This window comes from Pollachius pollachius (assembly GCF_949987615.1).
Source record: "Pollachius pollachius genome assembly, chromosome: 7".
Taxonomy (NCBI): domain Eukaryota; kingdom Metazoa; phylum Chordata; class Actinopteri; order Gadiformes; family Gadidae; genus Pollachius; species Pollachius pollachius.
The window spans coordinates 5,501,271-5,513,300 of NC_136940.1; the positions used below are offsets into that span (position 1 = coordinate 5,501,271).

At 41.1% G+C, this 12,030-nt stretch overlaps 2 protein-coding genes across 2 annotated transcripts in view; both read left to right on the plus strand.

The window, feature by feature from the left end:
- The first annotated feature begins 3,983 nt into the window (after positions 1-3,983).
- On the plus strand, positions 3,984-6,263 carry LOC307077994 (uncharacterized protein). The gene is made up of 3 exons (XM_079739524.1): positions 3,984-4,860; positions 5,158-5,262; positions 5,610-6,263. Exons 1-3 carry the CDS (start codon positions 4,071-4,073, stop codon positions 5,666-5,668), a joined length of 954 nt encoding a protein of 317 aa, XP_079595650.1. The 5' UTR covers positions 3,984-4,070; the 3' UTR covers positions 5,669-6,263.
- A 1,088-nt stretch (positions 6,264-7,351) lies between these two features.
- Positions 7,352-12,030, plus strand: part of psmd1 (proteasome 26S subunit, non-ATPase 1) — a 36,492-nt gene continuing 31,813 nt past the window's right edge. The window contains exons 1-8 of the mRNA XM_079739661.1: positions 7,352-7,510; positions 7,897-7,940; positions 8,413-8,486; positions 8,706-8,875; positions 9,879-10,087; positions 10,489-10,632; positions 11,456-11,682; positions 11,918-11,978. Coding sequence (XP_079595787.1) covers positions 7,495-7,510; positions 7,897-7,940; positions 8,413-8,486; positions 8,706-8,875; positions 9,879-10,087; positions 10,489-10,632; positions 11,456-11,682; positions 11,918-11,978 — 945 coding nt within the window. The 5' untranslated portion in view covers positions 7,352-7,494. The remainder of the gene's footprint in view (positions 7,511-7,896; positions 7,941-8,412; positions 8,487-8,705; positions 8,876-9,878; positions 10,088-10,488; positions 10,633-11,455; positions 11,683-11,917; positions 11,979-12,030) is intronic.

Sequence of the window (12,030 nt, forward strand, 5' to 3'; positions counted from 1 at the left end):
TACAGTCGAGTGCAAGAGGGTTCTCAGCCAGACAGAAGAGACCATTAGTCTCTTTGTTGTCCTCTTCCTCACGCCTGACCTGAGCAGATAGGCCCACGGCTGTAAAAGCTCTGTTGAACTGTTTGATAGAGTGCAGCCATTCGCCATAGTGTTGGCATAGTTTATCTGCCAGATTTCCAGGAAGGAACTTGGAGAAGAGCATATTCTCCATCCCTTCTTCTTCTTCCCTGGGTTATTGGCACACAAAGGGGAAGGGGGTACCAGCTGGGTGGGCTTGTCTCAGTGACTTGTAAGTGGTCAGCACCCCCTCAATGATGCCAGCTTGGGTGTAGCCCAGGAGAGCTGGATCTTTACAGACCACTAGGTCCTGCACCTTATTGTAGAGACTATGGAAAGACATTATTTCCCCATAGGTCCTACAATTTAGTTTAAGAGCAACAACAGCAATTAACAAGCCCAAGGAAAGGAGCGGAGGAGCCCCTGGCTGTCCAGAAGGAGTTCTTTCAGGGAGACCCCGGTTCCAAGGGCCCAAGGTTTCAGCTTCAAATGTGGATAGATACTTGGTCAGTACTGGCTTGCAGTCTGAGGAAAAATATATAAAAGGCAGATAATCTGAGGGAGTTACATTAAGAAGAATGCCCAAGAGGCAGCTGTTACCAGCAGAAGCGGATGGGAAATAATATGTTTTGAGGAGATTCTGTGAACAACAACTAGCAAGGGCAGTGTGCTGGACTGGAAATTGGTCCTCGGTACCTCAGAAACACTCTGGATCCCGGGGTTGGAGCTCTGGATCTCAGTCCGGTTGGGATCCATGTTCCTCCAAGGAAACCACACCACTGTAAGAATCACACGTTAAGACACTATATATAGTGTCTACATACATATATACATATTTAGTATATATACATATAGAGACAACAATTTAACAAATAAATGTACAGGCTGAGGCTTTGCATTAATGTGGCCTAAATTCAATTTTGCTGCTGTCAAAATCTGAAGGTCTAACTATCAGATTTTAAGTTCTAACAAACAGACAGGCTCAACACAAGGTATGACAAGAATCCAGCCAAATCCTTCCTTAGGTCCCTAATGAGAACCAAACACGTGGTAATGGGGAAAAACGTAGTGAAATAACGAGTAGCCGACGATCAGGCAACACAGAGAGTACAAACACAATACAGTACAAGAAAGGGAATAATAGCATGCACGTAAAAAAACAAGATCTCAACCTGAAGGTGGCATTACTATGAACGCCCTGTCCCCTTTTGTATTTTTGCTCTCTTGGAATGATAGGGTACAGGAGGTTGATAAGGTATGCTGTTGCCAGGCCGTTCAGGGCCTTGTACATGTATATGATAATGTTTTCTAAAACTGACTGGTAACAAATAGAACCAGGTGATTGAAACAGGGGAACAGGGCTTCAGTATTCTATGAGTAAAATACTTTTCTTTTTCAGCATGTAGGGTATAAAAGGATTTTTTTGAATCATATTTGTAGTTTCATGATTAAAGATGAATAATTATTGAATAATTATATAAAAATAATTATTTTAAGCATGAGCATGTTTCATTAGATTAGATTCAACCTTATTTTCATAGCACAAGTAAGAACAACCAGTACAACAGAAAGCAGTGTGGTAGGTTTTGTTGGTTTGATTCACTCTCCTGTTTTGAATTCTTTGTTCATCCACTCTTTGTCATTTGACTACGCTGAGTAAAATTCTGTTGTTCTTTGGGACAGAATGGGGACAGATTCATACAGTCCCAGTATGTAGAAAGGTGAAACCCTAAACTTCTGGAGTGGTTGTGTCTCTTTTGAACGAACAACTCCCGTTAGTTCTTGCTGCCGTGGAGTCTCTGGGAAAGAGTCTGGTGTTGTGCTCTGTTCAGCATGATACGAAAAAACATCTATTTTGTGTCGCTGCGGCCAGGAACCATTTCTCTCGTTAATATTGCACTGGTGCTCTCCTTGTTACTACTCAGAAATGACATGTTGAATGCACAAGGTAAGAGATCTAAAGCAAAGTTCTAAAACCTGTTTTAGCTGTTGTAATACCTATAATGTATGTTGCTGCTGGAATGTCTTAGATCTGTCGGAGAGATGACTTAGAAGATGGTACTTTTTAACTTTTGTGCTTAATAAAAGATGTGTTTGAGTAGTAATATGAACAACGCTGGGAACTTTGTTTTCTTTGTTATTCTGTGAGAACCCAGTTCACCTGAATAATGTCTCAGGTTCCAGGCTGTACGGGCTGAACTGGGGCAGGGGAAGGAGCAGCAACCAGATCACTTGAAAAACAGAAACAATTATTTGATGATTGCATTTCTTAATCCATTTCTAACTTATCTCTGTGCTCCTTATGCTCATAATGGATTGAGTTACAAGATAATAACCTTCCATGGGTACAAAAGATTATACAGTTTTGTATTGTGCAAGATAATACCGTGTGTGTGTGTGTGTGTGTGATATTTTCGCAGTTTTTCCTGTTTATCCTCCAAGTTTTGACAATATGACTATAACAAAGGGGACGCATGCTGCAGCCGACAACTTGACTGTAATCCAGAGTATTTCTAAATTGCCATTTAATATTCTGACAATGGCTCATCTGTCCGCCCTCCGAGACCTGATGTCAACGGAAAAAATTACAGGTTGTGCATCTTGATCTCTTATTCCTTGATATTATATGTTGAAGCTAGCCAATATGTTGAATGGATACGAAGTTTAACTGGAAAATGAGAAAATAAATAATAAATAAAATAAAAGTTAAAAAATCCTTGAAATGCAACAGAGGATGGTTTGCATTGACGTTTATCATTCGGACACAATACATTGAACTTTTGCTTTGTTGTTTGTTTTTCCTTTGCTTCAGTTCGCCTAACTCTCCGCGTATCGGCCCGAGGTCCCCTGGACCCAGAGCTAATCCTGGCCCTGAACCGGGAGGTCAGTAACCTCAGTATGCACACTGCCTCACTTCAGGGTTGCTGCTAGACAGTAAAATATCTCGGCTGGCCAGCTTCATACAGATCTATAATCCATGTTTTAAATCTCAGTGAGTGGAGAAACCCCCAGTCCTGCCATTCAAAAATCACATAGTCTAAAGGTCAGGCATGGTGCTTTGGTCCTTATTAGTGTTTGTCAACCTCTCTGGTTTATCATTCATTCCTCAGTAAGCAATGAAGCCTCACTCAATGATGTGGGAAGCAAGTGGGGCTTTTGCTTGGCTAAAGTTATTCTACTTTTTTCTTTAATTAAATTGAATCAAACTGGTTGGAATGTGAAATTGACAGCACCTTGAAATGAAGAATAGACCGGGAAGGATTATAGGATTACAGCAGCTGGTAGTAGAGGTAGTTGAGTTGACTCCCAAGTGGGGGTGACAAAAAAAAGGTTGATCTTGAAACGTACTGTATTTAATTTGTAAAACATACTAAAGTATACAATATAAAGAAAATATGTTAATGGTGTTTTTTTTTTCTTTTATTCTTCCTGTTTCAGCAGCTAGGACTCTACAATCTAGGGGGGGAGAATGGACTTTTTTCAGCGCAAATATTAGGAATAAAGCCAGTGGACTCTGCACCTTAAGGTTTCATCATTCCATGCCTGCGCGAGGATCGCTTCAATTATTTACAGATCATCAGAAAAGATCGAACAACTTACCATAACCCTAAATGTATGTTCGTATGTATGGTCCATTGTCAATGTCATTGCCTCGATCCTATCACCATGTTTATGACAAACGTACGAAAACATTGTTGTTGTGTGGAGATGTGTAATTAAAGATTAACTCGCAATTATCTTTTGTATACGTTGCACTTTCAGATAACCCCGCCTATCAAACGTAGCCGGCTAACAGCCAATAGCATTGTGAATTGTAGTATCTAGAGGTCCGCCCACTCCTCTGTCATTTCCTTTCTCCAAGCGTGGAACAGTTCTCAGTCCGGGACCTGCACTTACACCGTTTGAGAGGATGGCGTTGTCGTTTCTGAATGACCTCTGTATATAAACTTATTTGAGGAGGACTTAACAAGCTGAAAGGTTGTGTGTTTTCGTGTTATTGCCAAACGGGCGTCATGGCATGCCCGACCTTCCTAGATGAGACGCTTTCCACAGAGGAAAGGGAATTTCAAAAGGTAATTTCTCAGATCGGCGGAAAAGAGAAGCTGCATCTGGTCAGTGAGGCACGCAAAACCGAAGAGAATGAAACTGGAATCATGGAGGAGTTCATCGAGGGAATGTTTAACAGCACGTCCACAGATTTGACCGCAGGTGACAACGCTGGCCGGAACAACAACGATAGCGGACGGAAGAGCCCGTCCTGTCAGCACGGCGACTCACTCAATGAAAACGGGATCGTGTGCGAGACCGAAGCGCTCGATGTAACCGCACCTAAGGAAAAGGCTCTCACCGAGTCGTCTGTGGATTTGGGAATCGGGGTCAAGCCAACGGGGGAGGACTTTCGGCCGCAACCCAACGGAGACCTTCAAAGAACGGCAACCAAAAGCATCAACATGAGTTGCCTGCACAGAACAATAGCCTCACCTGTTATAATATTTATTTTTAGTCAAGAGTTCCTGAAGGGATTGTCCAGCAAAGCGTGCGTGAAGGAAATATTGAAAGACGTGCGTGCACGTACGAAACGTGCGAACCCGAAGCCCGTGCTGCTGGGTCTGGTCCGCACCACTTTGGAAAGTGGCGACACGCGACATTGCGTGGAATTCCTTGAGCATCTAATTCGCTCAGTCTTTCGGAAACGGCTGCAAGAGGCGATCTGGGTTGGCACTTTTATACCAAACAAGAACAGCAAGATCCTTGAAATCAAGGAAAACGCCTGCAGAGTTTGGTATTCTTCTCAAGCAGCAGGTATAACCTTTTGCTTAAACCTTTTACACAATGTGATTTTCTTCAATTAGGCTATGTCATCGTCCGTTTGATCACAAATGTTCCCCTTGTGTGGCCTGCCTGCCGAAATATTCAAATTATGTAGGTCAGTCACGACACTCACAAGACCAGTCATCAATGCACACAAGTTTATTTTTCCCAAGCTCGACTACAATGTCCCCCCCCCCCCCGGAACAAAAGGGGTATTCATGAAACAGAAATGAGCTCCTCAAGAGAGCCGCCAAGTGGTCTAACACTTTTTGTTTTTGCTTGTTTCAGATCATACAACGGATGGGGTTCACTCCTCAAAGTGTCATAGCAGGTGTTTACCCTGGCCTGTCAGGAGAGAACCACGGAGCAGCTCTCCAACCAGTAAGGAAAGAGGTAGAGACGCATCTGCATTCCGCTATGTCTGGGCTAGCTGCTGGGAGTATGTATTCTCATCCTCATACACATATCATGCTATCCAACACTGCTTGGGTGGATTAAAAGATGCAGCAATCATGTGGTATGAGATGACTCTAATTCTATAATTTCTAATTCCTTGTCCTGCTTTTGATATATGCATTGAGCCCTGTGGATAACTCTTCATTCTTTCCCAATTGGAGCAGTGAGGGGAGGCTTCGTCTCTATAGCTTAATGCATGCTGACAGGTTATACTATTCAAGCACCATCTTTAGACCAATAGTAAAAACATATGACACATGATATCTGTTCTATTGTTCTTCCAGGTGATGCGGGAAGTCTGGAAGAAGGAATTCCTCTTAAAACCTTTTCTGTGTCAACTTGATCACATGCACAAGAGGGAACAACTGCTGTGGATAGTTAACATGGTGACACGTGACTCAAGGGAATTGGAGAAACCTCAATGACTGGATATTATTTTCACTGTTGAGCTACCCCCCTACCCCCGCCCCACAGCATGGGATGAACATCCCATAAATGATCTAAGATAACATCACCTCTGTCGTCAAGGGACCTTATCGTTTGCTAGCCAGTGCTGACAAATTGTGTTTCGCTGTCATTACATTAACATTCATAGAGAAGTCTAGATACAGTTGCTAGCTGAGGGCCACTGACGATATTTATTTTAGTCATAGTTTGTCAAAAGGTTTTATATACAATTCAACATAGAGAGCATTAAACACATATCTGTAGTCTAATTATGTATTTAATTTAGTTCATGAGCTAAATTAAGAAAATACAATGTAATGAGAATATATTGGGAACATAAACTGTACATTTTTAACATGAAAGAATAGAAAGGATGTTCTTAATGTAAAAAATGTGTGCCTTTCATGATGAGAATTAACAATTGCACTAATGTGACAAAACTGTGATTTTAATGTGACACATTGTTTTTAACCTTTATTTATGATCAAGTATGCTGCCCTAGTATGCATTTTTATATAAATAAAAACTAGCAAACTATGTAACGGATTTTAAAGGGTTCACAGAGAAAAGAAAACCTTAAATGTTGTTAGAACTGCCAGAAAAAGAAACATTAGAAAATCCATAAACACAATAAGGCATGCTTTGGAGCATACCATTTAGTGTTGTGGGTGTTCAACACTAAACACAGCACTCATATTTCCATATTTTTTATTTTATGACTACCATGAGTGCATGTATACTACACCAAAAGCATGTCACAAGAAGGTATGTTCAATGTTCATGATATTGCGAATCTTTGAAGCGTCAGCCATGTTTATAGTAACGATGCTGTTAGGTCTCCTGGTTTCCGCCCTCACCGATGTACGGTTTTCAGCATCAGCCACTCACATGTGGTAATAATGACCATGTAAAACCATGGATGGAGACCAGTGACTCATAATAGGCCTTTAGGTGTTATAGCAGATGCCTATATGTTTTTTTTAATTCACTATAAAAATAAATTTTCATATATATAAAAACATAGACATTTACATTAAATTTCAGGGCATTTAGGTCGGGAGATGCTTCTATTCAAAGACTTACAATAAGGTCATTTCTCAGAAGAAATAAATACAAAAGTATGCTACCTAGATGATCATTATCCATAAAAAATCATTATCCATAAGAAAAGATATATATAGCATATATATATATAACCCTTCTTCACAAGGCCATTCATATTCATTTACAATGACACATCTAATTAAAAAAAAAGATTTAGAGTACAATTATTTAAAGAGTTTCATGAAGAAGGATAGCCTCAATGTGCCATTCATATATAGCTTGGATGGTTTCATATCTACAGAGCCAATTCACGAAGCAGGCCGTCATGAAAGCCGGATCGTGAAATAAAATCGTATGCATTATATTTAAGTAGTTTGGTTTTGTAAATTAACACAATTAAATTTTTATTCATTACTATCAAAAGTGTAACGATTTAAAATTAGTTAAAAGGAGCTCAGTGGGATATTGTTGGAAATCGGTTTTATTTTTAGTCAGGCACAAACCAGCATTTCACATTACAGGTCCATTGAAGGGGACTTGTCCAGTTAGACAAAAAAGAACTTAGCAGCGGGTGTATGTGTTGTACTTTAGATATTTGGACCTCCTTCTTCATTTTCTCCCAAGAAGCAGACGATCAAAACAGTCTAGTGGGGTCTAGGAGGAACCAAAGATACAAACATGATCACATCTGCCGGTAAGTTGGAGCGCATTTCTTTCGTTCAAGCAGAGACGGCGTTGTTAGTAGCCATTGGTTTAGCTGAGTCACACAGTTAGCGGGTGTCGGCTAGCCGGCTAAAGCAAGCCGACGCTGTTCTAATGTTGTATTCAAACAGTAATAACCGACATTTCTGAACCAACATGGTATTTTAACATGTCTGAGGAATATGATCATTCAAACGTAACATTGTGGTACTGCGCTGTCGTCGAGCATCAATGATCATTGGTCAGTGATGCTACAGGCTCACTACAGGAGTGTGTGTGTGTGTGTGTGTGTGTGTGTGTGTGAGAGAGAGAGAGATGTTGATTCTGATTCTTTGAAGACGAACGAATAACGAAAATGTTTTACTTGTTTTCTTTCAGCCGGTATAATTTCCCTCCTGGACGAGGAGGAGCCCCAGTTGAAGGTACTAGTTGTTACTAGCTGGTTGTTGTGCTAGCATGACAGGCTACAATGACGTGCTGGACGGATTCATCTGCGTTCAACTCTGGCCCAACGTTTCTTATTTGCATTCAGCAGCTTCCCACTTCCACAGCTTTTAAACTTAAGTCATTAATACAACTTATATAAATAACATCACTATCCCGTCAGAAACTACACGCCAAACTAGGATCCTTTATAAAAAACATACCGATGCTGTGTGCATTCAAAGTAACCACATTTTAATTGTTAACATTGTAAAAAGTTAGATCTTTATTACTCTTGCTGTATAACTGCATATGTTTTATTCAGATTCTAATGGATCAGAACGAAGCTTCATTATACAATTTTTTCGCACTGTATTTTTCCCTTGCGTATGGTGCCTTCTGTAATACAAATGTATTATTTCTGGAAAAGCAACTCCTTTAACATGGCTCATGTTTGTGTGTGCATTGCAGGAGTTTGCGCTGCACAAGCTGAACTCCATTGTCAATGACTTCTGGGCTGAGATTTCCGGATCTGTAGACAAGATGTAAGTGACTATACTCCCCTTATCATTTTTCTTTTACTCCCATTATTCTGGTTAACAGATTTGCTTATTAATACTCGACAATTTCATTTATCCAACACTTTCCTACCCTCCCACAAATACCATGCTTCCCATTTTTCTGTTTTAGCGTCAACAAATCATACCTGATTTTTATGATATTCCTTTGGAATGCGTCATGTAACCGGTGACTCTGTATTACAGTGAAGTCTTGTACGAGGATGAGACGTTTAGGAGCAGAGAATTTGCTGCTTTGGTGGCCTCAAAGGTATTCTATCACCTGGGGGCTTTCGAGGAATCCCTCAACTACGCTTTGGGAGCGGGTGACCTCTTCAACGTCACAGACGACTCGGAGTATGTGGAGACCATTATTGGTAAGTGAAGACAAAGAATCTGCTGCATGATTATATGTGGGATGTCCAGCATTGCGGTTGGCCCTGGGTAAAATGATCTCACTGTACAGTCCCACACATCTAACACGGTCTCCCAAGTTAGATTCATATTCACTAAACTTAACTTCTGTTTAGTTTAAAAGTAAACTCCCCTTTAGTTATGGGTTAGTCCATGGTTGGATGCATTGACCTCATGGGTTCTGTGTCTTGCCCCAGTTGTGCTGGTGCTTGGATGTGTGTGACACGCTCTGTGCATTGGTCAGCAATTTTATACTTTGAAAAAAACATTGTTCTCCTTTTCTGACAATAAGTCATCCGTAGTAGCACCCGTCTGTTTCTCTTCGGCTGAATAGGGCTAATACTGCCGTGTCATTTCATAAAAACTTTGCGCAATGTTCGAAAAACACCATATTTTTTACTCTCAAACTGTGTCTTCTGAAACTTTTAGACTACATTTAAGGTCTTTCCTAACAGACTTGGACCAGTGAATGAATCAGCATTGTAGTAAAAAACAAAACTGTATTGTAGTTTTGCTTTTAATATTTGTTTTTAATGATTTAACCGTATTTATCAGTTAATAAAAAGGCAATCCAAGAGCAGCAGTTTCTGCAAGTTCCATTTCAGATAGGGAAAGATACACACTTTGAACTCCTTCAATTTATTTAAAAGGAAGGGCGTCCAACTACAGTTACCACAATGTTCTCAGGAGAACATCCACTGTTGTGACAATAGCCACACCCTTGCAAAACTAGTACATTTAGTGTTTTCTTTATGCATAGTTTTTATACTGCTCTTGTACTGTTTATAAACAACTGCAATGCTCACATTTCCTGCTGGGAATTGTAAGAGCACACCCCGTCGTGCACTCAAGAAGGCACCCCACGGTGCATTCTTTTAACTATCTGCATAAATAGTGTTGTGAACTCAAAATTGTATATGGATATGAAGAATTAAATGAGAGAACCTGTGCTGTCCTGCCTTCCAGCCAAATGCATCGACCACTACACCAAGCTGCGGGTGGAGAATGCCGAGCTGCCGGAGGAAGAGGAGAAGAAGAGTATCGACCCACGCCTTGAGGGCATCGTCAACAAGATGTTCCTGCGTTGCCTCGGCGACCACAAGTACAAGCAGGCCATTGGCATCGCCCTGGAGACCCGGCGCTTGGACATCTTTGAAAAGACCATCTTGGAATCGGTCAGTAGTTTGAATTTCACGCCTCGTTTAGAACTGGCTAAAGGATTAGTCTTCGGTGACTCAGCCTTTTTAAGAAAAATAAGTTTTGCCTCTTCAGATTGTGAAATGTTCAGATTTTCTTTTTTTCTTTGAGGTGTAAATTTGTTAAATGAAAATGAGAATACTAATTTAATTTGCAACCGTGCAAAATATCATTACTAGGATAGGTAAGATGTACAAATTTAAATGTATAAAATTGTTTTCCTTGCATTGCATCTGAAATGTACCAAAATACGATTCTACTATATTGATAGACCATCAGGATACGGAAACTAGGTCCACTAATGGTAATGGTTGAGCCCCGTAGCCCATAATCATGGTCTCCCCTAATAACAATTTGTATGTCTTTTTCTGTCCTGCAGAATGACGTGAGCGGCCTGCTGGCCTACAGCTTGAAGGTTTGCATGTCTCTGATGCAGAACAAAAGCTTCCGTAATGAGGTGCTCCGTGTGCTGGTGAAGCTCTACATGAACCTGGAAAAGCCAGACTTCATTAACGTTTGTCAGGTAAGAATCAAACTTAATCGTAGCTTTTTCGCTGTAAGATATAAGTTAAATGTATTTGTCAGAAGCCCCTTTCAGCTTGTGCCCATCATTTAACGGTAAAAGGGTCTTGTATGGGTCATGAGAGCTGTCAAAATACTAGCATTTCCATTCCACCAATTTACTTGCAGAAGAAATTACATTACCGTCCTCGCAGTGAAAATACATGTAGGAATTGTAAACCACTGTAGAACATAATATCCTGCATGTTGGACAGGACCATTCAGCGTGTCAAGTAGCGAGACTGCTTGTTAAATCAAAGGATCAGTGAAAATACAGATTTTGACTGACCCTTCAGGTTTTTTATGTAACCTGTAATTTCGGGCAATGACAACAAAGGACTTCAACAGCATTGCCAGTACTCTGTCAATGGTAGCATTTGGCATGAAACAGAGAAAGGCATGTCTTAGAAAAACAGGAACTGCTACCTTTTACCGTAATACCTAATCCGGCAATTCTTCCGCATTAATGGGTTGAAATGGGTTATATAAAACAAAATAAATAGAAAAGTCCACAAGATGCAAGTCTTACTTGTGGTATTCCTAAATACCCTGGCCTACCGTGATACTGCCCAACTTTAGGTTTCAAAGAACCTTTGGAAATTTGCATTACAGCGTTTAGTGAAGATTATCCTTTTGGACATCGATAAACTTCTCCTACTTCTCCTCCGTGGTGAATTCTGAACTTGGGCCGACCGTCTGAACGAGAGGCGAGGTCCTCAATCGATGTAGAAGGTTCTGACGGACATCTCACCTATTCTCTCTCTCCCCGCTGTTTCCCTACGCAGTGCCTGATCTTCCTGGACGACCCCCAGGCCGTCAGCGACATCCTGGAAAAGCTGGTGAAGGAGGACAACCTGCTGATGGCCTACCAGATCTGCTTCGACCTGTACGAGAGTGCCAGTCAGCAGTTCCTCTCCTCGGTCATCCAGAACCTGCGCACCGTGGGCACGCCCATCCCCTCTGTGCCCGGCTCCACCAACACAGGCACCGTGCCCACCGCCGACAAAGACGGGTGGGCGGCCGACTTCAAAATAAGAGTTTGTGATGGAAATGCATTGAATGGGAGCAGGTTGATTGATTTGTGTTTCAGTGACTAAATTGCCTTCAAAACTATGTCAACTTTTATTTTATTTTTTTTGTCCATTGCTATATAAATTGGTCTTTTTATAAGCCTTTTTGGGTGTTTTTTTAACTGTTATTTAATAATGCAAAGCGAATGATGACCGTATACCGGTGTGTTTTTCCAGTGAGGCAATGGAGACAGAAGAGAAGGCCGGCAGCTCTCCTGCTGGGAAGCCAGCAGAAGTGGTGAGCGTTTATAATATGCATGCACCAGAGACCAAAGGATCTACTGTCCCAT

Bases quoted from the DNA above. Each gene is read 5' to 3' on its own strand.
- LOC307077994 (XM_079739524.1), top strand. From the start codon at position 4,071: ATGGCATGCCCGACCTTCCTAGATGAGACGCTTTCCACAGAGGAAAGG. The intron at 4,861-5,157 runs GTATAACCTTTT...TGCTTGTTTCAG, and splicing joins GTATTCTTCTCAAGCAGCAG to ATCATACAACGGATGGGGTT. The intron at 5,263-5,609 runs GTAGAGACGCAT...TTGTTCTTCCAG, and splicing joins TCCAACCAGTAAGGAAAGAG to GTGATGCGGGAAGTCTGGAA.